Source organism: Podarcis melisellensis (genome assembly GCF_964234715.1).
Source record: "Podarcis melisellensis genome assembly, chromosome: 18".
Lineage (NCBI taxonomy): Eukaryota > Metazoa > Chordata > Lepidosauria > Squamata > Lacertidae > Podarcis > Podarcis melisellensis.
The window spans coordinates 6,863,521-6,889,240 of NC_138536.1; the positions used below are offsets into that span (position 1 = coordinate 6,863,521).

The following is a 25,720-nucleotide window of genomic DNA, read 5'->3' on the forward strand; positions in this document are numbered from 1 at the left end:
TTCCCTAGATTGTGTAAACACAGCGGAGATCGCCTCGTCGGACTTGGTTCATCTGCAATTGATTATCTGGGGGGGCCTCAGCAAATAGGTGGGCTGTACGTGCGATCCACACACTCTAGAGAAGGTAGGCAGAGTTAAACCACCCTCTTCAGACTTCAGACTCCGCTCCATTTTTCAAATCACAGAAGAGAACAGTTTTTGTGGATGTTCCCCCATAGCACACCATTTCCTTAAGACAGGGGTCAGCAACCTAAGGCCCATGGGCCAAAAGCGGCCCACGGGGGTTGTTTAACTGGCCCATGAGCCGCTCCCAAACCGAGCCACCTTCTCGGTGAGTCCCCACGCACTGCGCTAAACTGGCACGGGGACTCGCTTCTGTGGTACCGGAAATTGCGTCTGCACAGGCACAGATGCCGGAAATCGCGTCTGCGCAGACGCAAACAGTGGGAATCGTGGGATCCGGCCCGTGGAGGGATCTCCCCGCTGGAGTAAACTGGCCCAGGCGAGGTAAAACTTGCCCAACCCCTGCCTTAAGATATGGCATTAAATGCCACGATCTACGCTGGGGCAGACCAGACTTAGAACGGCGAGGGATTAGCGCTGGCACTACAAATCAAACCATTTATGGACCCTGTGAATATTGTCCTGACTCTTGAACTGAGGCTCTCCGCACAGATTCATTCCCAGCCATCTTCGCCCGCCCCCCCGTCCCTCAATCACAACCCGCAGGATTCTTTAAGCCAGGGCTTAACTTGAGCAGGTGTCAAAACGGCCCGAAACCCTGCAGCGCCGAGAACCGTGAAAAAGAGGGGCCAGGTTTGACACCCTGAAATTGCATTGCTTTCCATTGCAGCTGCTAGCACCGTTAGAATCTCAGTGGAAGGGACCCCAAGGCGCCATCTTGTTGACCCCCCCACCCGGCAATGCTGGGATTTGCTCTCCCGGTGCATGGAGAAAGTCTTTACGGTCCTCTCCTTCTGAGAAATTTCTCGATCCGAGAGGAAAAGGAAAAAGGCAATCCTTGCCGTGCCGGAGTAGACGAACAGCCGCTCCCGAACCATTCCTGCCTGGCACAGCCAAGGATTCGTGTTTTGTGCATGTGCAAGCGTGTAAGTAACACACCAGAACGGGTAGAGGAAATCAGATAAGGAATGCCAGCCCCCCGTTTTGCTTTTTTAAACGCCTTTCATAGTCTGGCACCACCTTCCAAACACTCGGGAAGAAACTGGGGGCAACGGATAGGGAGATTCCCCACCCCACCGGTCCCTGACCTTTGAAATTTCCCTGGCGACCGCCGTTGGTTATTATTTATTTCCATCGTTCAAAATCCTGCCCCCCTTTATTTCTGCAGCACCTTTGCGAGGAAGGGGCGGAGCCGCACCCGAGGACACCCCACGCCCCGCCTCTCAGAAAGGAGGCGGAGCGTCGCGGGAGGAAGAGTCCAATGAGGAAGCACCCGGATGAAATAAACCCCAAATCACGCACACGCACGCACACACAGAAGAGGTCTCCCTCCCTGCTTGTTTTTGTTTTTTGCCTCAAGCAGCATCTCCCGAGTGCCCCCCCCTCTCCCCAATAATCCGTACGCCTGGGAGGTTGGGGGGGGAGCACAGGTCCTTCTCCTCCCCCCTCTGCCCCTCCTCAGGTGGGACCCAGGGTCTCGCGTTGTCCTTTTCCTGATCTGCTCTTCCTCCGTGCTGTGAAACCCCGCCCCTTTTCGAAGGAGGGAGGCCGCCGAGCCAAGCCACGCCCCCTGGGCCGGTCCCCCTATTTGACGGAGGAGGCAGTCCGCTCCACGCCGCTGTATTTCAGGAGGTGGCTGAAGTCTGTCAGGGTGTGCTGGGCCCCCAACGTGGGTCCCCGCGCCGCCCGGGTGTAGGCCGCCTGCCCTTCCCCGCTGTTGAAAGTGTGGGTGCGCTTCAGTTGCGCGCTTGCCCTGCTGGCCGCATTGTTACTGTTCGAGTTCAGCTTCTCAGGGTTCCACGGGGCGGGGTCCCCCGTCTCCCCGCCGGGGGCCGACACCACCCGCCGCCGCTCGGGGCTGCTGTGCGGCGTGATGGGCAGCTCTCCGCCGTAGGAGCTCCGAGTCCCGCTCGGCCGGTGCGTGGGCGGCGCTTGGTGCTGGTGTTGTTGCTGCTGCTGGGCCACTCGCGCCCCCTCTCCGGCGCTGACCGGCAAGTACCGCATGTCCAGTGAGAGGTCGCCGGCCTCGTTCTCCAGCTCTTGGTCCATCAGCATGGAGTGGCAGGAAATGGGAATCACGCGGCCCGAGCCGAGGTGGTGCGAGGGCACGGCGGTGTGGCCGGCATGGAGGAGGATCACCGAGGAGGGCGTGTCTCCGCTGCGCAAGGAGGCGTTGATGAGATTGTGGCTGTACTCCCAGGTGCAGGGCTTAGGGCACCGCTTCTGCTGCAGCGGGGTCTGCTCCGGGGTGGGCAGCACCCCGGAATCCAGGTCGTGCTGGCTGACCTTCACCAGCCCCTTGGGCCACCCGTTCTGCATCAGCGGGGCCAGCAGGTTCTCGGGCTGCCCGCCGGGGCCGCCCCGGGAGCGGCGCTCGCCCAGCCGGCTGACGCTCACCACCGACTCACTGTGGGACAGGATGTTCTCCTTGTCCTTGCGCCGGGCCAGCTCCTTGCGGTCGCGGTGCCCGATGAACCAGCAGACGCTGAAGCCCGAGATCACGGCGCCGATGACGAAGGCCGCCACGGAGGAGATCACCAGCAGGTTGACCGAGACCAGGCCGTCTGGTTCGTCCACAAAGCTCTCCGTTAACAAGCCTGCGGGAGGGAGGGACAGCGTTAGCTGGTGGGTTGACTGTGAGTGTGGATGTGCCGGATCTGTTATCATAGAGTTGCAGAGTTGGAATGACATAATAGGGGGGTGGTATCAGGGAATGGTCTGGATCTGAAGATTGGGGGAGCAGATTATCTCAGAAGAGGAGGGGGAATATTTGTTCCCCCCCCACCGCCTCCAGAATTTTCAGAAGCAGAGAGAGGGGCAGACTCAGACACAGAAGCCAAACAGATTAGAGAGGAGTTATCCAGCTATGAGATAATGACAGGAGAACCAGAAGGGAGGTGACAGCTTGGAGAGACGTCAATCGAGAGTATGGGGGACCCCTCTCTCCCTGGACTTGGAGGTCTGAACATATCAGAGAACAAGGGAGGCAGCGAGAGGGAGGAACTTCCTGTTATTTGACTGTTTGATTATTTGATTGTTGTTAGCCGCCCTGAGCCCGGCTTCGGCTGGGGAGGGCGGGATATAAATAAAATTTATTATTATTATTATTATTGCTGCGGAAGTCGGAAGGAGGGGTTAGAGTGGGCAACCGCCCTTCCCATGGAGATCTGTGTACAGTCGTACCTTGGATTTTGAACAGCTTAGTTCTCGAACGTGAGGGTGTGGCTACTGTCACATGCTGACAGCTACTAAGAGCCACAGGTGAGAGCTGAGTGCAGGGGCGGTGGCGACGGTGTGTGTGGGGAGAACCATTGGTGGACAAACTAGGTAAAAGTTAAGGTAAAGGAGCCCTGGACGGTTAAGTCCAGTCAAGGGTGACTCTGGGGTTGCAGCGTTGATCTCGCTTTCGGGCCGAGGGAGCCGCTGTTTGTCCACTGACAGCTTTCTGGGTCATGTGGCCAGCAGGACTAAACCGCTTCTGGTGCAATGGGACACCGTGACAGAAATTAGAGCACATGGAAACGGCATTTACCTTCCCGCCACAGCTATGCCTATTGATCTACTTGCACTGGTGTGCTTTCGAGCTGCTAGGAGCTGGGACAGAGCAACGGGAACTCACTCTGTTGCGGAGATTCGAACTTCCGACCTTCCAACCGGCAAGCCCAAGAGGCTAAGGGGTTTAGGCCACAGCGCCACCCGTGTCCCCAGAAGGAGCACAATGTGCCCCCCACCAGCAGTATTGGCCCTCCCCATACCGCCCATACATTCTGCTTAAAACATATGGCCCCTAATGGCCTCATCTGGGCAAACAGAGGCCAGGGATGTCTAGGTCACATCGGCACCATGGATTCAAAGCGCTTCCAAGAATCCCGTCATTTAACCCCTGCAGGCCTACAAGAGTTCCCAGTATTGTTTGGGGGGAAGCCATGCACTTTCAGTGTGTGGGGTGGGGGTTTGTGCAGCCATGGTGAGTTCGTGGCAGGATTCGAACAGCAGGCTTGCCCAGCCGCCCTCGACCCCAGAGCCAGGAAAGGTGGACAGGCACACACCTTCACAGTCACCAAGGTGAGAGGTCTTGCCTCCGAGAATGTCCTGCTCGAACGCGACCCTGTAGCCAGACGAAGGGTGGAGAGAAGGAAGCACAGAGTTAGATAAAGAGAAAGGGTGGTTTCTATTAAGTGAGTCTGCTCCATGCAGGACCCCTGAAGGGTTCAACTTCTGTCGTTATGTTGTGTTTTAATTTGTAATTTATACTTTTCAAATTTATACATTTCACCATTGCTTTTTCATGCAGGGGTACACCCCCCTAAACATTTTGTGAATCTTTGTAAAGGGTAAAGAGACCCCTGACCATTAGGTCCAGTCGTGGCCGACTCTGGGGTTGCGGCGCTCATCTCGCTTTATTGGCCGTGGGAGCCAGCATACAGCTTCTGGGTCATGTGGCCAGCAGGACTAAGCCGCTTCTGGCGAACCAGAGCAGCGCACGGAAACGCCGTTTACCTTCCTGCCAGAGAGGTACCTATTTATCTACTTGCACTTTGACGTGCTTTCAAACTGCTAGGTTGGCAGGAGCAGGGACTGAGCAACGGGAGCTCACCCCGTGGCGGGGATTCGAACCGCTGACCTTCTGATCGGCAAGGCCTAGGCTCTGTGGTTTAACCCACAGCGCCACCCGTGTCCCTGTGAATCTTTGTACTTTTGTCCATTTACTGTATTTATTTTCCTCAGTTTGAGCTACAGAATGGTGATTTTCTTGAGTCAAAATGAGAGTACAGTGGTACCTCTGGTTGCGAACGGGATCCGTTCCAGGGGCCTGTTCGCAACATGAGCAGAATGCAACCTGTGTTTGCGCGTCTGTGGGTCACGATCTGCCGCTTCTGTGCATGCGTGTGATGTCATTTTGCGAATCTGCGCATGCACGAGCGGCAAAACCTGGAGGTAACCCTTTCCGGTACTTCCGGGTCGCCGCAGGACGCAACCTGAAGCAAACGTAACATGAGGTATGACTGTACCCCTAAACATTCTTAAACATGTTTACTGTATTTTTCTCTCTATAAGACGCACCAGACCACAAGACGCACCTAGTTTTTGGAGGAGGGAAACAAGAAAAAAAATATTCTGAATCTCAGAGGCCAGAACAGCAAGAGGGATCGCTGCGCAGTGAAAGCAGCAATCCCTCTTGCTGTTCTGGCTTCTGGGATCGTTGCGCAGCCTGCATTCGCTCCATAAGACGCACACACATTTCCCCTTGCTTTTTAGGAGGGGAAAAGTGAGTCATATAGAGCAAAAAATACGGTAAATCTGACGCCTCCTCTTACCAAGATCCTGGACGGCCCAAGCCTCCTCTGCTCTGGCCAGAGTAGGAGAATCCTGGAGCTACTTCAGAGCCCTGCGGATCCCAGAGAACAGCCTGTGTGCTGTGGGGCAGCCCCCATGAATCCCATGCTGTCCTACACCCTGGCTGAGCCTTGCCCCAGAGCAGGGGACACGCACCCCACCCAAAAGCAAACCCTCTACCCACAGACAGGCTCCCTTTTGACATGCACCCATACTTTTACAGCCTCTGTGGGGCAGGTGTCGAAGCTTCTGTAGAAGGAGAAGAGTAATCCTCGTCGTCATCTGCGCCCCCAACCCCAATAATAATAATAATAATCAAAGAGGGGCATATGCCACCAGATATTACCTTGTGCTCTGTTCCAGGAAAATACAGGATCCTTCTGGCGTCCAGCCACAGTATGGATCACGGCTCCCCAGGCAGTTTCTGAAGGGCAGAAAGGAAGACGGGTTTTTTTTGGGAGAGGTGGTCAGTAAAAACAAACAGAAATTGCTAGAGAACTATGAGGGCATAAAAAACCAGGAATCCTAAAACCACTAACAACAACAATTTATTATTTATACCCCACCCATCTGGCTGGGTTTCCCCAGCCACTCTGGGTGGCTCCCAACAGAATTAAAAGCACAATAAAACATTAGACATTAAAAATGTCCCTAAACAGGGCTGCCTTCAGATGTCTTCTAAAAGTCAGATAGCTGCTTATTTCCTTGAAATCTGATGGGAGGGTGTTCCACAGGGTGGGCGCCACCACCGAGAAGGCCCTCTGCCTGGTTCCCTGTAACTTCACTTCTCGCAGGGAGGAAATCTCCAGAAGGCCCTCGGAGCTGGACCTCAGTGTCCGGGATGGATGATGGGAGTGGAGATGCTCCTTCAGGTCTACTGGGCAGAGGCCATTTAGGGCTTTCAAGGTCAGCACCAACACTTTGAATTGTGCTCGGAAATGTCCTGGGAGCCAATGTAGGTCTTTCAAGACCAGTGTTATAGGGTCTCGGCGGCCACTCCCAGTTGCATTCTGGATTAGTTGCAGTTTCTGGGTCACCTTCAAAGGTAGCCCCACGTAGAGCGCATTACAGTAGTCCAAGCGGGAGATAACCAGAGCATGGACCACTCTGGAGAGACAGTCTGTGGGCAGGGAGGGTCTCAGCCTGCATACAGATAGAGCTAGTAGACAGCTGCCCTGGACACAGAATTGACCTCCACCTCCATGGACAGCTGTGAGTCCAAAATGATTCCCAGGCTGTGCACCTGGTCCTTCAGGGGCACAGTTGCCCCATTCAGGACCAGGGAGTCCTCCACACCTGCCCCACGTCCCCCAAGAACAGTACTTCTGTCTTGTCAGGATTCAACCTCAATCTGTTAGCCGCCATCCGTCCTCCAACCACCTCTAGGCAGTTGGGAGTAGAGTTGGGAGAGACCAACTCTCGGGTCTCTTCCAGCTCCTCAATTCTATGGTTCCTCTAGTGCAGCCTTTCTCAACCCTGTGTCACCAGATGGCCTACAACTCCCATAATCCCTAGCTCACAGGACCAGGGGTCAGGAATGATGGGAGTTGTAGTCCAAAAACATCTGGCGACCCAAGGTTGAGAAAGGCTGTTTTGGTGGTTTCATGTTTGAGGAGCTGGAGATGAAGAAGAATCATAGAATCCTAGAATCCTAGAGTTGGAAGAGACCCCAAGGGCCATCGAGTCCAACCCCCTGCCAAGCAGGAAACACCATCAGAGCACTCCTGACATATGGTTGTTAAGCCTCTGCTTAAAGACCTCCAAAGAAGGAGACTCCACCACACTCCTTGGCAGCAAATTCCACCTTCGAACAGCTCTTACTGTCAGGAAGTTCTTCCTAATGTTTAGGTGGAATCTTCTTTCTTGTAGTTTGGATCCATTGCTCTGTGTCCGCTTCTCTGGAGCAGCAGAAAGCAACCTTTCTCCCTCCTCTATGTGACATCCTTTTATATATTTGAACATGGCTATCATATCACCCCTTAACCTCCTCTTCTCCAGGCTAAACATGCCCAGCTCCCTTAGCCGTTCCTCATAAGGCATTGTTTTCAGGCCTTTGACCATTTTGGTTGCCCTCCTCTGGACCAAATATTGGGTCTGGTGGGAAGCTGGGAGCAGGAACTGCCCTGGCAAGTTTTCATCTCAGCTGGACATGCATGACACCATAGCAGACAGCAAGACAAACGATGTAATGTATTTGGTGGAAACTGAACCGCAGAGGAATGGAAACGGCACCAATTGTGATGAAAAGCCTCTTGGAATGAGAATCGCTTCATTCTTTCAACGGCACTCTTTCTCTAACAGCAGATTTGGTGACGAGATTGCGGCCCAAATGGGACTCCCACAACGGTTGGGGGAAGCACAAGATTTTTAGACGAACAATTTCTTAAAATAAGAATGTAAGGGAAAAACCCACCCAGGCCCTGTCAATCAGTAGCTGCAAAACGCTGAGTGTCAGTTGAAAAACAAAAACAGGAAATTGGGGTTGGGGAGGGAATCGGTCAGCTTGAGCCCCTTCCTGCTTATGGCAGGGTCAGGGAACTTTTCTTCTGTGAATTTTTGTACCAGCTCTAAGTGACGCGACAGGGGACCCCATGGACACTTCTCACTGGTCAATCAGGTGTTGGACTTGGCAGCTGAGGGACTTGGCAGCTCAGTTCTCCACAATACCACACTAGCTTGTTGTTTACTTACTTGCTTATTTTAGTAAGGTCCTTGTGAAATTTCACCAGCATATTAGTGCAAAATTCCCCTTATTCTATACATATATATTTTTTTGCAAAGCAATGCCCTCCAGTGTAATGCATGCAATGTTTTCACATGTTATTTTATTTATTTATTTGCTGCTAATATATGCTCTTTTTTTTGCACCCCTCCCAAATATCCAGTTGAAACTTTTCGGTTCAATTAATTCAGCAACACCGACGATCTTCTTGACCTGGTGATAACGGGCTTTTCAGAGTCTGACATATGCATTTTTATACGCATTCTTTCTTCTAGAATATCCCTCCCCCCCCCCAACGCCCAACTTGGCCAGAGAACTGCCTTGCAAAATTCGGAGAAGTGTGAATTCTGAGGGATAGCTGACTATTTGTTCTGTAAACTGCGAATTGGGGAAGCCTGCCTTTATTTTCTCCCCCACCAATATTTTTTTATTATTTTCTTAACACAGTCTTATAAGGTAAAGGGACCCCTGACCATTAGGTCCAGTCATGGCCGACTCTGGGGTTGCTGCGTTAAAAACCCCAGCACATGGGAACAGGAATGGAAAACTCACTTTATGCAACCGGAATGCTGCTGACACCGGGCCACGGGGGCACGAACCACGCAGGGCAGGAAAGCCAGGAGCAGGGACCCCGTGGCCTTGTCCAATTCCATGCCCAGAAGTTTCCGTTCACCCACATTGTCTTTTCCGCACCTGAAGGGGAAAAAACCAATCAATCAATTTTATTACGGTCCAGAGACCCAACAAATTGTTACAAAGCAATGCACAATTCAGACAGCCTAAATAAATAATAATAATAATAATAATAATAATAATAATAATAATTTATTATTTATACCCCGTCCCCATCTGGCTGGGTTTCCCCAGCCACTCTGGGCGGCTTCCAAAAAACTATTAAAATACTGTAATACATTAAAAGCTTCCCTAAACAGGGCTGCCTTCAGATGTCTTCTAAAAGTCTGGTAGTTGTTTTTCTCTTTGACATCTGGTGGGAGGGAGTTCCACAGGGAGGGCGCCGCCACCGAGAAGGCCCCCTGCCTGGTTTCCTTCTTGCAGCAAGGGAACCGCCAGAAGGCCCTCAGTGCTGGACTTCAGTGTCCGGGTAGAATGATGGGGGTGGAGACACTCCTTCAGATATACTGGACCGAGGCCGTTTAGGTTAAGGTAAAGGTAAAGGGACCCCTGACCATTAGGTCCAGTCATGACCGACTGCGGTTGCAGCACTCATCTCGCTTTACTGGCCGAGAGAGCCGGCGTACAGGTCATGTGGCCAGCAGGACTAAGCCACTTCTGGCGAACCAGAGCAGTGCACGGAAATGCCGTTAACCTTCCCACTGGAGCGGCGCCTATTTATCTACTTGCACTTTGATGTGCTTTCGAACTGCTAGGTTGGCAGGAGCAGGGACTGAGCAATGGGAGCTCACTCCATCACGGGGATTCGAACCGCCGACCTTCTGAGCGGCAAGTCCTAGGTTTAACCCACAGTGCCACCCGCGTCCAGACAGCCTATCTCCAGGTTAAACAAGCATTTTGTTCAGACATGAAGATAGGGATCATCTACAGGGTTCTTTTAGATGGCGGATGAATGACGCTTTGCTGAGAAATGATTTGATTGTAAATAAAGCTCAAAAGACCCTAAAGGAATATTTTGAGTTGAACCTAAATCCTGGAATTGAAGCAAGGGTCGTATGGGATGCAAGTAAAGCGGTAATGCAAGGTTTTTTGATTCAACAGAACTCTATCAGGAAGAAAACGCAGAATGAGCAAAAGGAAAAGATTCTGTCTCAGTTAAAGGAGAAAGAGAAAAAACTGAGATGTAACCCCAAAAATCAACAGATTCAAAAGGAAATTAAAGCGTTACAATCTCCGTATTCACAAACAGTAAACCAAGAAATTGAATGGAAAATTAAATTGATGAAACAAAAGACTTTTGAACCGGCAAATAAATATGGAACATTACTGGCTTGGCAACTGCAAAAGAGTCAGAAGGAGAGTACAATGGAATCTCTCTCCCATAACTGAACATGGCAGAATTTTCTCTTGCTTCTCCTATGTTATTCTGATTAGAGTCATACCTCGGATCCCAAATGCCTTGGTATTTGGACGTTTTAGCTCCCGAACGCCCAAAAACCAAGAAGTGACCGTTCCGGTTTGCGAACTATTTTTGGAAGCTGAACGTCCAACGGGGCTTCTGATTGGCTGCAGGAGCTTCCTGCAGCCAATCAGAAGCTGCGCTTTAGTTTCCAAACATTTGGGAAGTTGAATGGACTTCTGGAACGGATTCCGTTCGGTTTCCAAGGTACGACTGCATTCTGTTTGTTATTATCCGGGGTTTTTTTCAACCGGAACCTCTCAGTATACCTGAAGGAGCATCTCCACCCCCATCATTCTGCCCGGACGCTGAGGTCCAGCGGCGAGGGCCTTCTGGCGGTTCCCTCATTGCGAGAAGCAAAGCTACAGGGAACCAGGCAGAGGGCCTTCTCGGTAGTGGCGCCCGCCCTGTGGAACGCCCTTCCAGCAGATGTCAAAGCGATAAACAACTACCTGACATTCAGAAGACATCTTAAGGCAGCCCTGTTCAGGGAAGTTTTTAACGTGTGATATTTTACTGTATTTTTGGTTTTTATGGAAGCTGCCCAGAGTGGCTGGGGAGGCCCAGCCAGATGGGCGGGGTACAAATAATAAATTATTATTATTATTATTATCTCAGAAAGGTGCCATTGCCATTCTAAGAGAACAAGGGAGGTGTTCATAGTGAGTTCTGGCACCTCTTTTTCTAGAAAAATAGCACTGCTTAATAATAATAATAATAATAATAAAATATAATAATAATAATATAGTATAATAATAATAATAATAATATAATAATAATAATAATAATAATAATATAATAATAATAATAATAATAATAATAATAATAATAATAATAATAATAATAATAATAATAATAATAATAATAATAATAATATACAGTCATACCTTGGGTTACAGTCGCTTCAGGTTGCGTTTTTTTGGGTTACAGACCCGTCAAAACCCAGAAGTACCGGAACGGGTTACTTCCGGGTTTGGATGGTTGCGCATGTGCAGAATCACCGAATTGCAACCTGCATGTGCACAGACGCATCCCGCACGGATCGTGTTCGCAACCCAAGCATCCACTGTACCGTCCTTTATCAGAAGAACCCAGGGCAGTGTACCACATTAAAAACATGTTACAGAACATCAATACAGTGGTGCCTCGCAAGACGAACAGAATCCGTTCTGTGATTCTCTTCGTCTAGCGGTTTTTTCGTCTTGCGAAGCAAGCCCATTGACAGCTTAGCGGATTAGCGCTACAGCAGTCTAGCGGCTTCTAGCGATCAGCTGTTAAGCGGCTTATCAGCGGATCAGCTGTTAAGCGGCTTAGCGGCTTAGGAAAAGGGGGGGGGAAGCGAAAAAACCCCGTGGGAACTCGCAAGATTTTTTCGTCTTGCGAAGCAACCCCATAGGGAAATTCGCTTTGCGAAGCGCCTCCAAAATGGAAAACCCTTTCGTCTAGCGGGTTTTCCGTCTTGCGAGGCGTTCGTCTTGTGGGGCACCACTGTAATAAAAACATAATAGGAAGCATACTGGCAGATAGCCTCATAATAATAAAATAGTCATCATAATAACAATCCTCCACAATTTCACAGGGCATAGATTATTTAATGGCCTAAGGGCTGGGTAAAGAGGAATGTTTTTTGCCTGATGCCTAACGACATGTAAAGGTAAAGGTAAACGGACCCCTGACCATTAGGTCCAGTCGTGGCTGACTCTGGGGTTGCGCCGCTCATCTCGCTTTATTGGCCGAGGGAGCCAGCGTACAGCTTCCAGGTCATGTGGCCAGCATGACTACGCCGCTTATGGTGAACCAGAGCAGCGCACGGAAAGCCATTTACCTTCCCGCCGGAGTGGTACCTATTTATCTACTTGCACTTGGATGTGCTTTTGAACTGCTAGGTTGGCAGGAGCTGGGACCGAGCAACGGGAGCTCACCCCGTCGCGGGGATTCAAACTGCCAACCATCTGATCGGCAAGCCCTAGGCTCTGTGGTTTAACCCACAGACAGGTAGCATTCCACAATCAGGGGGGCCACCACCGAAAAGTCCTGTTCTCTTGTTGCCAGTCTCCAAATGTCTGTGGGATGGGGAGCACACAGAGAAGGGCCTCAGAGGACTTATCTTAAGGACTGATTCAGTGCTTTCATTCTGTATTCAAGCCTGCTGCTCAGTGACAGCACCTGACTTCTCTCCACAAACGTTGCTCTTGCCACCAAATCCAAAAGAACTCTTGCCCACGGGCAAACTTACTTGTCGCTGGGGTAGGTCTCGAACTCCTCCAGCAGCAAGCTCTGGCTGCTGGCTCTTACGGTCGCAGAGTTGGTGCTGACATTGGTGTGGATAAGGAACTTGAAGACGGTGCCTGTGTCGGAGGCCAGGAATACCACGGTGTGGTTCCTGCCGGGCCCTGCTGTGGGGTCCACCACAATCTTGCGCAGCTGATACCTGCCCGGAGAAACAGAGGTTTATCGTCTGTGCGCACAAAACCAGTGCAGGGCTGGTGTGTGTGTTTGTGTGTGTGTGTGTGTGTGTGTGTGTGCAGAAAGAAGCAAAGATCACCACTGTCACAGCAATGATTCTTCAACATCAACTCCAAAAAAGTTTACACATCACTTGGGAAGACAGGTGAACTAATACAGTGGTACCTCGGGTTACATACGCCTCAGGTTACAGACTCCGCTAACCCAGAAATAGTACCTCGGGTTAAGAACTTTGCTTCAGGGTGAGAACAGAAATTGTGCAGCGGCAGCAGGAGGCCCCATTAGCTAAAGTGGTGCTTCAGGTTAAGAATAGTTTCAGGTTAAGAACGGACCTCCGGAACGAATGAAGTACAGTGGTGTCTCGCAAGACGAAAAGAATCCGTTCCGCGAGTCTCTTCGTCTTGCGGTTTTTTCGTCTTGCGAAGCAAGCCCATTAGCGGCTTAGCGGATTAGCGCTATTAGCGGCTTAGCGGGCTTAGCGGATCAGCTGTTAAACGGTTTAGCAGATCAGCTGATAAGCAGCTTAGTGGCTTAGCGGATCAGCTGTTAAGCGGCTTAGCGGCTTAGCGGATCAGCTGATAAGCGGTTTAGCGGATTGGGAACAAAGGGGGGGAACCGCAGGAACTCGCAAGACATTTTCATCTTGCAAAGCAAGCCCATAGGAAATTCGTTTTGCGAAGCACCTCCAAAACGGAAAACCCTTTCGTCTAACGGGTTTTCCGTCTTACAAGGCGTTCGTCTTGCGGGGCACCACTGTACGTAACCAGAGGTACCACTGTACCAGTGTACTGAAAGAAGCAAAGATCACCAGTGTTGAAGCAATGATTCTTCAACATCAACTTCGTTGGACTGGCCATGTTGTTTGGATGCCTGATGATCGTCTATTCCAAACTTAAAAATGGAAAACATGATGCTGATGGTCAACAAAAGCGGTTTAAAGACTCTCTCAAGGCAAATCTTAAAAAATGTAGCATAAACACTGACAACTGAGAAACGCTGGCCTGCGAGTGTTCCAGTTGGAGAACAGCCTTTACCAAAGTTGTCGTGGGCTTTGAAGATGTTCGAACTCAGGACGAAAGGGAAAAACGTGCTAAAAGGAAGGCAAACCCTCACCAGGATCAACTCCCACCTGGAAACCAATGTCCCCACTGTGGATAGATGTGGGAATCCAGAATTGGCCTTCAAGGTCACTTACGGACACACCGTCCAGACCATGTTCATGAAAGACAATATTCCTTGGCTATGAGGGATTGCCAAAAAGAAAATGAGATTTGTCTGTTTGTGTGTGTCTATACACAAAAGGTAATAAGTTAAAGGTAAAGGTTAAGGACCACTGGATGGTTAAGTCCAGTCAAAGGTGACTATGGGGTTGTGGCGCTCATCTCACTTTCAGGCTGAGGGAGCTGGCGTTTGTCCACAGACAGCTTTGCGGGTCACGTGGCCAGCAGGACTAAACCACTTCTGGCACAACACCGTGATGGAAACCAAAGTGCATGGAAATGCCCTTTACCTTCCCGCCGCAGTGGTGCCTATTTATCTACTTGCGCCGGTGTGTTTTCGAACGGCTAGGTTGGTAGGAGCTGGGACAGAGCAACAGGAGCTCACTCCGCCTTGAGGATTCGAACCATTGACCTTCTGAGTGGCAAGCCCAAGAGGCTCAGTGATTTAGACCACAGCGCCACCCGTGTCCCTCTATACACAATATTTAAAATCCCTCCCGTGGAACCTATCAATCGTAGGGAATTTTGCAAGCCACTTTCCTAGGATAGACACACCTCGCCTCTCCTCCAAATTCTCTGCCTGCCACACCCCTGTTTCTAAAACAGCCGCGGTCACAGATGCCAAACGCAACGACACATTTAATCAGCCAGATCCCACCCCCCACCCCCTTCTCAAACACCCGCCTTGGCTGGCTCGCTCTACCCTTTGCAAAGCGGGTGGCGGCGGGTAGTCAATTAGAGGAAAGTTTTCTGTCATTCTCATTAAATCTGCAATTATCCCCACCAATTAATTCTGGCTGTTTTGCATGTGAAGCTAGCCTCGCTAGCAGCATTGGGCGAGGAGAGGGGTGAAGGAGGTGCAATGGGCTCTAGGGAGGAGTAGAGTTGCAATGGGCAATCTCTTCTCTATGGTGATGTAAATTATGTCCTTTGCTGCTGGTGGTTATCTATGTATTTGCTTCCGTTCCTGCCACTGTCCGGGGCTCCCCCCCAATTGTTTTTTTGGGGGGGCTAAGCACAGCCTGAAGGAAGCACACAGACGCCACCCCACGGCCCAATATCTCCCAGTGTGCATTTCTGGCTTGAGAGACAACAGGAACGATGCTTGATTAATTTCACATAAAACATCAATTAAGACAGATTTAATTAGAACCAGCTCGCCTTGGCGGCGGTGCTTAGGAAATTAATGGAAAGCGCTTGTTTTCCCGTCTCTGACACACACACACACACACACACAAAATGCACAAAGTATTCACGCAAGAGAGGTCTGCAATATATATTGCATGGAAACGGAATGGTAGCAGCTCTGGGTAGTTGATTAATCCAAATTAGGTAAATCAGCTGAAAAAATACACTGGCTGTCTCTTGATTAAATTGGTCAGCAGACTTTAATCCCTCATTCTTCTCCAGGCTAAACATAAGTAAAGGTAAAGGGACCCCTGACCATTAGGTCCAGTTGCGGCCGGCTCTGGGGTTGCGGTGCTCCTCTCGCTTTATTGGCCAAGGGAGCCAGTGTACAGCTTCCGGGTCATGTGGCCAGCATGACTAAGCCGCTTCTGGCGAACCAGAGCAGCGCACGGAAACGCCGTTTACCTTCCCGCCAGAGTGGTACCTATTTATCTACTTGCGCTGGTGTGCTTTCGAACTGCTAGGTTGACAGGAGCAGGGACCAAGCAATGGGAGCTCACCCCGTCGCGGGGATTCGAACCGCTGACCTTCTGATGCTGATCAGAAGTCCTAAGCTCTGTGGTTTAACCCACAGTGCTACCCGTGTCCCAGGCTAAACATACCCACGTTGAAATTTTTTTAGCTCTCCCTTACCGGGTCATGGTCCTGATGATCCAAGGCGCGTTGCCCAGCGACGGAACCGACTCGTCCATCAACGGATGTGTCTTGACAAAGTTGAGGATCTCGTCTGGGAAGAAGCTCGAGGAATTGTAGCGCATCCCCGGAGCTGCACAACAACCTGGCCTGCAAGGCAAACATCCAGAAGTCAAGATTCTGCGCTACGTGAGCAAGGAAAGAGGTTCGTAGCCGGACGGGGGCTACCGAGATGTCCCGACAGAAGAAACACCCAAACCCACCTGTTATGTACTAAGCTTGGATCATAGAACAATAGGCAGGTAGGATCCTAGAACGCAACAACTGATTGGCCTGCAAGAGAAGACCAATCAGGCTCCAGGAGGAAATTACCGTATTTTTTGCTCCATAAGACGTACTTTTTTCTTCCTAAAAAGTAAAGGGAAATGTCTGTGCATCTTATGGAGCGAATGCGTGGTCCCTGGAGCCAAATTGCCCTGGGGCAAAAAGCAGGTCATGCTTTTTTTTCTGAAAGAGGGAAGTGGGTGTTGAAACGAAGCCACTGATTGTTTGCCGATCAGGGAGAGAGATAAGGGACACTAGAGATAAAGGAGGCTGCCTGGGAGGGCGAAGGTAAAGACAGCAAACTCGCAAAGGGGGGAAACAGGAAGACTAAAGCAATAAGGAGAGAAATTAGAAGAAAGGGAGGAGCAAAAAACTGCTCCAGCTAAGGAAAAGACACAAAGGAAAACAAGAGGGAAGGGTGTGTTGAAAGGAAGCAGCTGATCGGTGGGATCGGGAGAGAGATAAGGGACGCTAGCTGAGGTTGCCTGGGAGGAGGGAGGTAAAAGCCCATGTATCCTCAGGATTTTTACATTGGGTCACCCCAAATTCACCATCAGATCACATAGCATGTTCATGGCTACAGCCTGCACCAAAAAAAACCACCCACCCACTGTTTCCTGGGGCTGCAATGGTGCAAAAACGCGGTTACAAAGCACGGATCCACATGGATCCTCAGGATTTTTGCATTGGGTCACCCCAAATTCACCAACAGATCACATGTCTGTGGCCACAGCACGAACCACAAAAATCATACATCCACTGTTTCGTTCAGAATATTATTTTTCTTGTTTTCCTCCTCTAAAAACTAGGTGCGTCTTATGGAGTAAACAATAAATACTGTAATCAGCCTATTAGGCTGGTAGGATCATAGAATGCAACAACTGATTGGCCTGCAGGAGAAGACCAATCAGGCTCCAGGAGGGAAGCAGAATCAGCCAATCAGACGAGACCCATTGTGTAAATAATATATATAAGAGCCTGAGGTTTTTTGGGGGGCAATTCAACCACTGTTTTACATGCTGCAATAAAGAGCATGAAATCCCTGCAGGAATCATAGAATCATAGAGTTGGAAGAGACCTCAAGGGCCATCGAGTCCAACCCCCTGCCAAGCAGGAAACACCATCAGAGCACTCCTGACATATGGTTGTCAAGCCTCTGCCTAAAGACCTCCAAAGAAGGAGACTCCACCACACTCCTTGGCAGCAAATTCTACTGTCAAACAGCTCTTACTGTCAGGAAGTTCTTCCTAACGTTTAGGTGGAATCTTCTTTCTTGTAGTTTGGACTCTGAGTATATTTCACCATCCCACTATCATTCCCAACAGAGGTGAAATATTTTGTAGGGGGACAATTTTTGGGAGTGTGAGCATGGTGCCTTCCTCCCGAAATCGGGCAGTAGTTTCCCGGGCTTTAGGAAGAAGGTGCTAGGAGAACATTTAGGGACTAGTCTAAATGTGACCACACACCACTCATTTGCACACAAACCAGGTGTGGGACGTAATCCATTAGCACAGTCCAATGCCGGATTTCGGTTTGATGAGGCCCTAAGCTACTGAGGGCAATGGGGCCCTTTATATGTCCAGCTGTCCTTTGTCAACAACAAATTGCCACTGTTTTGTGTGTGTTGGATATATGCTAATTTATGGACCTCATAGGTATCTCAAGGCATTTGCACACATTGCCATACAACCAGTCCATGCAGAATGTAAGCACCCTATATATAGAAATGTGCAAAGCAGTGATATTTTTAGGGTGTGGGCTAGCAGGGCCATGACTTACATCATAGGAGCCTACACAACACAAAACACTGTTGCTGTATGTAGGTTTTATTTTATTTGCTATTTATCTTACGTTTTGGAAATGTACATCCAGGTGTTTTTTTCCCCTTTAATTTTTTTGGGGCCCCCAAGAGAGTGGGGCCTTAAGCTATAGCTTGTTTATCTTATATGTAAATCCATTACTAGTCAAATACAATATTCCTGATTTCCCTAGCATGGGCACAAACAGGAAGACATCCTGCAGCCATTTTGTTGCCTTACTGCAATTTTTCACATCAATTCAGTCTCCATTTGAGACGAACTCACCGTTTCTTTGTGTAATTGCCAAGCCAAGCCTGCCTTTCAGGGATCAAATCGCGGAGTGAAATGTGAGCAAACGTTTCATTTCTTTACTCAGAAAGACTCCTGCGCCTTTATTCTTTTAAGAGGGATTAAAGGGGACACCAGGAAGAAATCTTAACTAAGAGATTCAAACGAATCTGCAAACGAGCTTCCGGCTATATTGATGGGGATCTGCTCTGCTACATCACTCGCTAGCGGCAGTGGCGTAGCGTGGGGGGTGCAGGGGGGGGGGGCCGGACGCACTGGGCGCAACAACTGGGGCTTAGGGTTAGGGGGCGCAAATCCACGGGTTAGGGGGCGCAAATCCACGGGTTAGGGGGCGCAAATTACTTGCCTTGCCCTGGGTGCTGACAACCCATGCTACGCCACTGGCTAGCGGATAATACTTATTCAATATATCCTTTCCTACTATCCTTAATACACTATGCAGACTTTAATGAGTCATTGCTTATTCAAATCCACAGCCATCTCTGCAACAAGCCAAGAGGCACGGAATTAGGATACAGCGGTACCTCGGTTTTTGAACGTTTCCGTTGACGAATATTTCATTGGAAGCCCCCTAGAGTGGTGGGGTATAAGTAATAAATTATTATTATTATTATTATTATTATTATTATTATTATTATTTCAGTTTTCGAACACCGTAAACCCAGAAGTAAATGCTTCAGTTTTCGAACATGCCTCGGAAGTTGAACATGCCACATGGCTTCCATATTGAGTTTTCCATATTGAGGCTTCCGTATTGAATTTTCCGTACAGTGGTACCTCGGGTTACATACGCTTCAGGTTACATATGCTTCAGGTTACAGACTCCACTAACCCAGAAATAGTCCTTCAGGTTAAGAACTTTGCTTCAGGATGAGAACAGAAATCGTGCTCTGGCGGCGTGGCAGCAGCGGGAGGCCCCATTAGCTAAAGTGTTGCTTCAGGTTAAGAACAGTTTCAGGTTAAGAATGGACCTCCAGAACGAATTAAGTACTTAACCTGAGGTACCACTGTATTGAATTTTCTGTATTGAGGCTTCCATATTAAGTTTTCAGTTTTTGAACCTTGCAGAATCCAAACGGTCTTCCAGAACAGATTACATTCCGTACTGAGGCTTCAGTATTAAGTTTTTGGTTTTTGAACGTTTCAGAATCCGAACGGTCTTCCGGAACGGATTACGTTCGAAAAGCGAGGTACTGCTGTATAAGAAAAAGCCTTGCTAGATCAGACAAAGGGATCGTCTGGTCCAGAGCACAGTTTCCCATAGCAGTCTGTTCCTGCACGCCCCTTCCTAGCATCCGAAGATAGCAACTTCCAGACCAAGATCCAAGATTGGAGGGAGAAAGGTTGTTTTCTGCTGCTCCAGAGAAGCGGACACGGAGCAATGGATCCAAACTACAAGAAAGAAGATTCCACCTAAACATTAGGAAGAACTTCCTGACAGTAAGAGCTGTTTGACAGTGGAATTTTCTGCCAAGGAGTGTGGTGGAGTCTCCTTCTTTGGAGGCCTTTAAGCAGAGGCTTGACAACCATATGTCAGGAGTGCTCTGATGGTGTTTCCTGCTTGGCAGGGGGTTGGACTCGATGGCCCCTGTGGTCTCTTCCAACTCTATGATTCTATTCTATTCTATTCTATTCTATCCTATTCTATCCTATCCTATCCTATCCTATCCTATCCTATCCTATCCTATCCCTTTCCTGGCACTGTTTGAGTGTTTGTGAACATCCCATACCATCCCAGGAGCTCGGCCCATGTAGGGGGAGTTTGTCGGAAATCAAGCCCATACCAGGAGAAACTGGCAACTCTCCCAGGCACCCAGCTTGATTCCCTGTTGACCTCCCTGGCTGCATTCCCCAGCAAGATCCAGGCTAGGTCGCAACAGGCGATCCTTCTCAATGTGAGAAGAACACCCCCCCTCTTTCCTGCCCCCTGGCAGGGGAAAGAGATAGACAGAAACGTATTTCCATGCCTTTACTTCTGTCTTTGCAGCATTACAAAAAACATGACTGCTCTCTTCAAACTCCAGCAGTGTAGTAGCAAACACTTCCTGCACTTCCTGTACAGGAACAAACGGAAGAGCTCATATTACACTCTGAGCTAATTCTGGTGCTTCGCACTGTGAATTGACTGTCCCTCTGTTTCCCACGGACAGTCCCAACATTCCCATTATGTTTTGCTTTCAAGCTAGCAGTTTGCAGCTGCATTGCTTCTATATCGTAACAGAGTTCCCTTTGAGGGCATCAATAAGGAACAGCCCTGCTAGGGGAGACCAAAGGACCAGCATCTTGGTATCTGCGGGGACTGATCAAGCACCTCTCAGAAGCCATGGGGCGGAACGTGAAGATCTGTAATGACACCTTCTTATGTGCTGTTTGTCCCTGGTGCCTGGGACAGGCAGCCACCTCTGAACGCGACAGTTCTGTTGCAGCTTTCGCTGGTGTGGAGGACTCCCTGTTTCTGAATGGGGTAACTGTGCCCCTGAAGGACCAGGTGCGCAGCCTGGGAGTCATTTTGGACTCACGGCTGTCCATGGAGGCACAGGTCAATTCTGTGTCCAGGGCAGCTGTCTACCAGCTCCATCTGGTACGCAGGCTGAGACCCTACCTGCCCGTAGACTGTCTCACCAGAGTGGTGCATGCTCTGGTTATCTCCCGCTTGGACTACTGCAATGCGCTCTACGTGGGGCTACCTTTGAAGGCGACCCGGAAATTACAACTAATCCAGAATGCGGCAGCCAGATTGGTGATTGGGAGCGGCCGCCGAGACCACATAACACTGGTCTTGAAAGACCTACATTGGCTCCCAGTACGTTTCTGAGCGCAAGTCAAAGTGTTGGTGTTGACCTTTAAAGCCCTCTATGGCCTCGGCCTAGTATACCTGAAGGAGCGTCTCCACCCCCATCATTCTGCCCGGACGCTGAGGTCCAGCGCCGAGGACCTTCTGGCGGTTCCCTCATTGCGAGAAGCAAAGCTACAGGGAACCAGGCAGAGGGCCTTCTCGGTAGTGGCACCTGCCCTGTGGAATGCTCTCTCATCAGATGTCAAAGAGATAAACAACTACCTGACATTCAGAAGACATCTTAAGGCAGCCCTGTTTAGGGAAATTTTTAATGTATGACATATTACTGTATTTTTGGTCTATGTGGAAGCCGCCCAGAGTGACTGGGGAAATCTAGCCAGATGGGCGGGGTACAAATAATAAATTATTATTATTATTTTGCTGGTGGCTTGAAAGAACATGACAGCTGTCAGTTTCACTCACCGTGGTTTTGGCACCAGTTCCTCTGGCACAGGGGTCCAAACGGATTCGGGGGATTTCTGCTCGCGGAAGCGCCCCTCGAACACGGAGGCGATTTGGGCCATGTCAAAGGCACACACAGCAGAGCCTGGTATGCTGGAGAAAGAGAAAAAGAGAGAGAAAGAGAGAAAGAGAGAAAGAGAGAAAGAGAGAAAGAGAGAAAGAGAGAGAGAGAGAGAGAGAGAGAGAAAGAAAGAAAGAAAGAAAGAAAGAAAGAAAGAAAGAAAGCGCTTTGCTGTGAATTCGCAGTATGGAAAATTGTAGGCACGTTGCTCTCCTTCAGCCTCAATAACGTAAAGGTAAAAGGACCCCTGACCATTAAGGTCCAGCTCATCTCGCTTTATTGGCCGAGGGAGCCGGCGTACAGCTTCCGGGTCATGTGGCCAGCATGACTGAGTCACTTCTGGCGAACCAGAGCAGCGCACGGAAATGCCGTTTACCTTCCCACCGGCGTGATACCTAGTTATCTACTTGCACTGGCATGCTTTTGAACTGCTAGGTTGGCAGGAGCAGGGATTGAACAATGGGAGCTCACCCTATCGCGGGGATTCGAACCACCGACCTTCTGATTGGCAAGTCCTAGGCTCTGTGGTTTAACCCACAGCGCCACCCACGTCCCTATGTATGTTTGTATGTATAAATTATATGTGTTATTATACTGTAAACTGTCTTGTGATCTTCAGATGATGGGTGGTTAATAATAATACCAGTGTAAACAAATGCAGTGCGAAAACTCAAGGCAGAAGGAACTCTAGATGTTTTGGGCTGAGTCTTGGAGAGTCTCCCATCCCAATTTAGATCTGGGCCCCTGCTATTCCCAACCGCCACTGACCTGTTGGCAGGTGTGGAAAAGACGGCGAGCACGACCGGCCGGCCATCGATCTCCAGGATGTCTGTGACAGACTGGATGACATTGAAGTAGAAATGGGAGTCCCCCGGGATGGAACAGTTGAGGCGGGCCTTGAGGAAGGAGGTCCACTGCTTCTCCAGAACCCTCTGAGATCCACCCATGTCGTTCTTGCAAACTCTGGCCACCCGGGACACAACCACCTATGTTGTGGGGACAAGGAAGGGTCAGAGGAATGTGGGTCCAAGGGTCCTTGGGTGCTGGTCAACAATGCCCATGTAGGCCTCCTCTCACCATCTTACCTTCTCTAAGTAGTTGAACTCCATTGCGATCTCCCTGAAGAAGAAGTAGACGTGGCTCTTCCACTCCACAGCGCGGACAAAATATGGTTCTGGGTGGGGAGAGTCCCGATAAAGGAGGTTATTTTTATTTTGTTATGGTTTAATGTTTTATTTAAGCAAACAGTCATACCTCGGCTTGAATATGCTTCAGGTTGAGCACTCGGCAGTGACCTGGAAGTAATGGAGCGCGTTACTTCCGGGTTTCACCGCTTGCGCATGCGCAGACGCTCAAAATGACGTCACGCGCATGCACGGAAGCGGTGAGTCGCTACCCGCGCACACACAGTCGTGGGTTGCTTTCGTTTCAGGATGCGAAAGTGGCTCCGGAATGGATCCTGTTTGCATCCTGAGGTATTTACAAACAAACAAACAAACAATAAGGTGCACACGCTTAACCCCCAAAAGCAGAGAGTAAAGGGAAAGGGTAAGAAAGAAAAAAGGATGAAGTACCACACCCATTTGACTCCCCTCCACCACCACTTGTCATCTCTGAGTCATTTAAATTCTCATTTACATTGCATATTATTTATCGCTGTAAAGTGGTACCTCTGCTTAAGAACTTAATTCGTTCTGGAGGTCCGTTCTTAACCTGAAACTGCTCTTAACCTGAGGTACCACTTTAGCTAATGGGGCCTCCTGCTGTACTGTACTGTACTGATGAACTGGAAAAATAAAAATGTGGCTCCCTTCTACGATTGGATTGAAGACTTACGCAAACTCGCAACATATAAACAACTTGCATATAAACACAGATGCTATGGAAAAATTCTGTGATATTTGGGACCCATTCTTGCAAATACAGTGGTACCTCGGGTTACATACGCTTCAGGTTACAGACGCTTCAGGTTACAGACTCCGCTAACCCAGAAATAGTGCTTCAGATTAAGAACCTTGCTTCAGGATGAGAACAGAAATCGGGCAGCAGCAGTGCAGCGGCGGCAGGAGACCCCATTAGCTAAAGTGGTACCTCAGGTTAAGAACAGTTTCAGGTTAAGAACAGACCTCCAGAACGAATTAAGTTCTTAATTTAGTACCAGTGTACTGTAATAGGTTAAAATCTGGTGAAGTACAATAACAACCTTGTAAAATATACAGTTTTGGTTCCCCCCTCCCCACTTTATTTTCCCTTTTACACGGGTTCTCTTTCTTCCTTTTATTTACGTCTCACCCTGTTTAAAGGTAAAGGGAACCCTGACCATTAGGTCCAGTCGTGACCGACTCTGGGGTTGCGCGCTCATCTCGCTTTAAAGGCCAAGGGAGCTGGTGTACAGCTTCCGGGTCATGTGGCCAGCAGGACTAAACCGCTTCTGGCGAACCAGAGCAGCGCACGGAAACGCTGTTTACCTTCCCGCCGGAGTGGTACCTATTTATCTACTTGCACTTAGATGTGCTTTCAAATTGCTAGATGGCAGGAGCAGGGAGCGAGCAACGGGAGCTCACCCCGTCATTGTGGGAATTCGAACCACAGACCTTCTGATCAGCAAGTCCTCGGCTCTGTGGTTTAACCCACAGCGCCACCCGCGTCCCCCCTCACCCTGTTTAGTGCACATATAATTATGCACTTTCTGAACTTTCAATAGTTCAATAGTTAAAAGCAAAACAAAAAAAACCCCTACGTATTTTATTCCGGTTTGCCAGCCGATTTAAAGAAGCCTTAGTCGTCAAGAGGATGTTTTCCTCGACACCGATTCGTCTGTTGAGCACGCCGCCTCGCGTTATGAGCGAACGGAGCGGCTTTTCCTACTCCTGCCTCCCCCCGGCCTCCCCCCACCGCGGAGCGAATCGAAAAAGCACCTTTGAACCACTTGGAGTCGTGCTTGACTGTGCGCAGAGTCGGGCTGTCTCCCAGGCTGCGGTAAATGACTGCGTCGATGGCCAGGAAATCCGTCACGGTGGCGGTGAAAAGCATTCCACCTGTCAGGGAAGGGGAGATAGATATGAGGTGTTGTGAGAGAGAGGAGCAGTAAATAACGCCAGGTGGGCATGTTGCGCGGCGCCCGGAAGTTCGAACCGCCAAAGAAAATGCTCTAGCTCAGCCAGAGAGTGCGTGCCCTGCGTACGAAAGGTCCCCAATTCAATACAAAAGGTAAAGGACCCCTGGATGGTTAAGTCCAGCTAAAGGCGACTATGGGGTTGCGGCGCTCATCTCGCTTTCGGGCCGAGGGAGCTGGCGTTTGTCCACAGACAGCTTTCCTGGTCATGTGGCCAGCGGGACTAAACCGCTTCTGGTGCAACGGGACACCGTGACGGAAACCAGAGCGCACGGAAACACAGCGGTACCTATTTATCTACTTGCGCTGGCGTGCTTTCGAGCTGCTAGGTTGGCAGGAGCTGGGACAGAGCAATGGGAGCTCACCCCATTGCGGGGATTCGGACCGCCGACCTTCCAATCGGCAAGCCCAAGAGGCTTAGTGGTTTAGACCACAGCGCCACCCGTCTCCCATAGGTCTATGCAAACCACACTCCAGTACAACGTACACATGACATGCCTGCAGAATGAATTTCAGAGATGTGCAGATTTCAGTTCCCATATTATTTTGGGAAGTCTGAATTAAGCAGGCTTGCCTCAAAATGCCAACTCAATCCATTACAACAACAACAACAACAACAAATTTATTTATACCCCTGGCTGAGTTTCCCCAGCAACTCTGGGTGGCTTCCAATCGTGTGTTAAAAACAATACAGCATCAAATATTAAAAACTTCCCTAAACAGGGCTGCCTTCGGATTTCTTTTAAAGATAGGATAGCTGCTTATTTCCTTCACATCTGAAGGGAGGGCATTCCACAGGGCGGGCGCCACCACCAAGAAGGCCCTGTGTCTGGTTCCCTGTAACCTCACTTCTCGCAAGGAGGGAACCGCCAGAAGGCCCTCGGCACTGGACCTCAGTGTCCGGGCTGAACGATGGGGGTGGAGACAATCCTTCAGGTACACAGGTATATATTCTAATATATGTATTAGAAAC

The 25,720-nt window shown here is 49.7% G+C and overlaps 1 protein-coding gene and 1 long non-coding RNA gene across 7 annotated transcripts in view; one reads left to right on the forward strand and one right to left on the reverse strand.

The window, feature by feature from the left end:
* LOC309361041 overlaps positions 1-25,720 on the forward strand; it is a 559,475-nt gene that overhangs the window by 36,595 nt on the left and 497,160 nt on the right. The gene's annotated exons all lie outside the window — the stretch shown is intronic.
* SEMA6B (semaphorin 6B) overlaps positions 1,297-25,720 on the reverse strand; it is a 388,774-nt gene continuing 364,350 nt past the window's right edge. For all 6 annotated transcript variants that reach the window (XM_081895459.1, XM_081895455.1, XM_081895456.1 and 3 more), the window contains 10 exons: positions 24,551-24,670; positions 22,718-22,806; positions 22,401-22,618; positions 21,533-21,664; positions 15,842-15,991; positions 12,571-12,765; positions 8,795-8,935; positions 5,867-5,944; positions 4,233-4,291; positions 1,297-2,780 (listed from right to left, as the gene is read on the reverse strand). In XM_081895459.1, the coding sequence (XP_081751585.1) occupies positions 1,768-2,780; positions 4,233-4,291; positions 5,867-5,944; positions 8,795-8,935; positions 12,571-12,765; positions 15,842-15,991; positions 21,533-21,664; positions 22,401-22,618; positions 22,718-22,806; positions 24,551-24,670 (2,195 nt within the window). In that variant the 3' untranslated portion in view covers positions 1,297-1,767. The remainder of the gene's footprint in view (positions 2,781-4,232; positions 4,292-5,866; positions 5,945-8,794; positions 8,936-12,570; positions 12,766-15,841; positions 15,992-21,532; positions 21,665-22,400; positions 22,619-22,717; positions 22,807-24,550; positions 24,671-25,720) is intronic.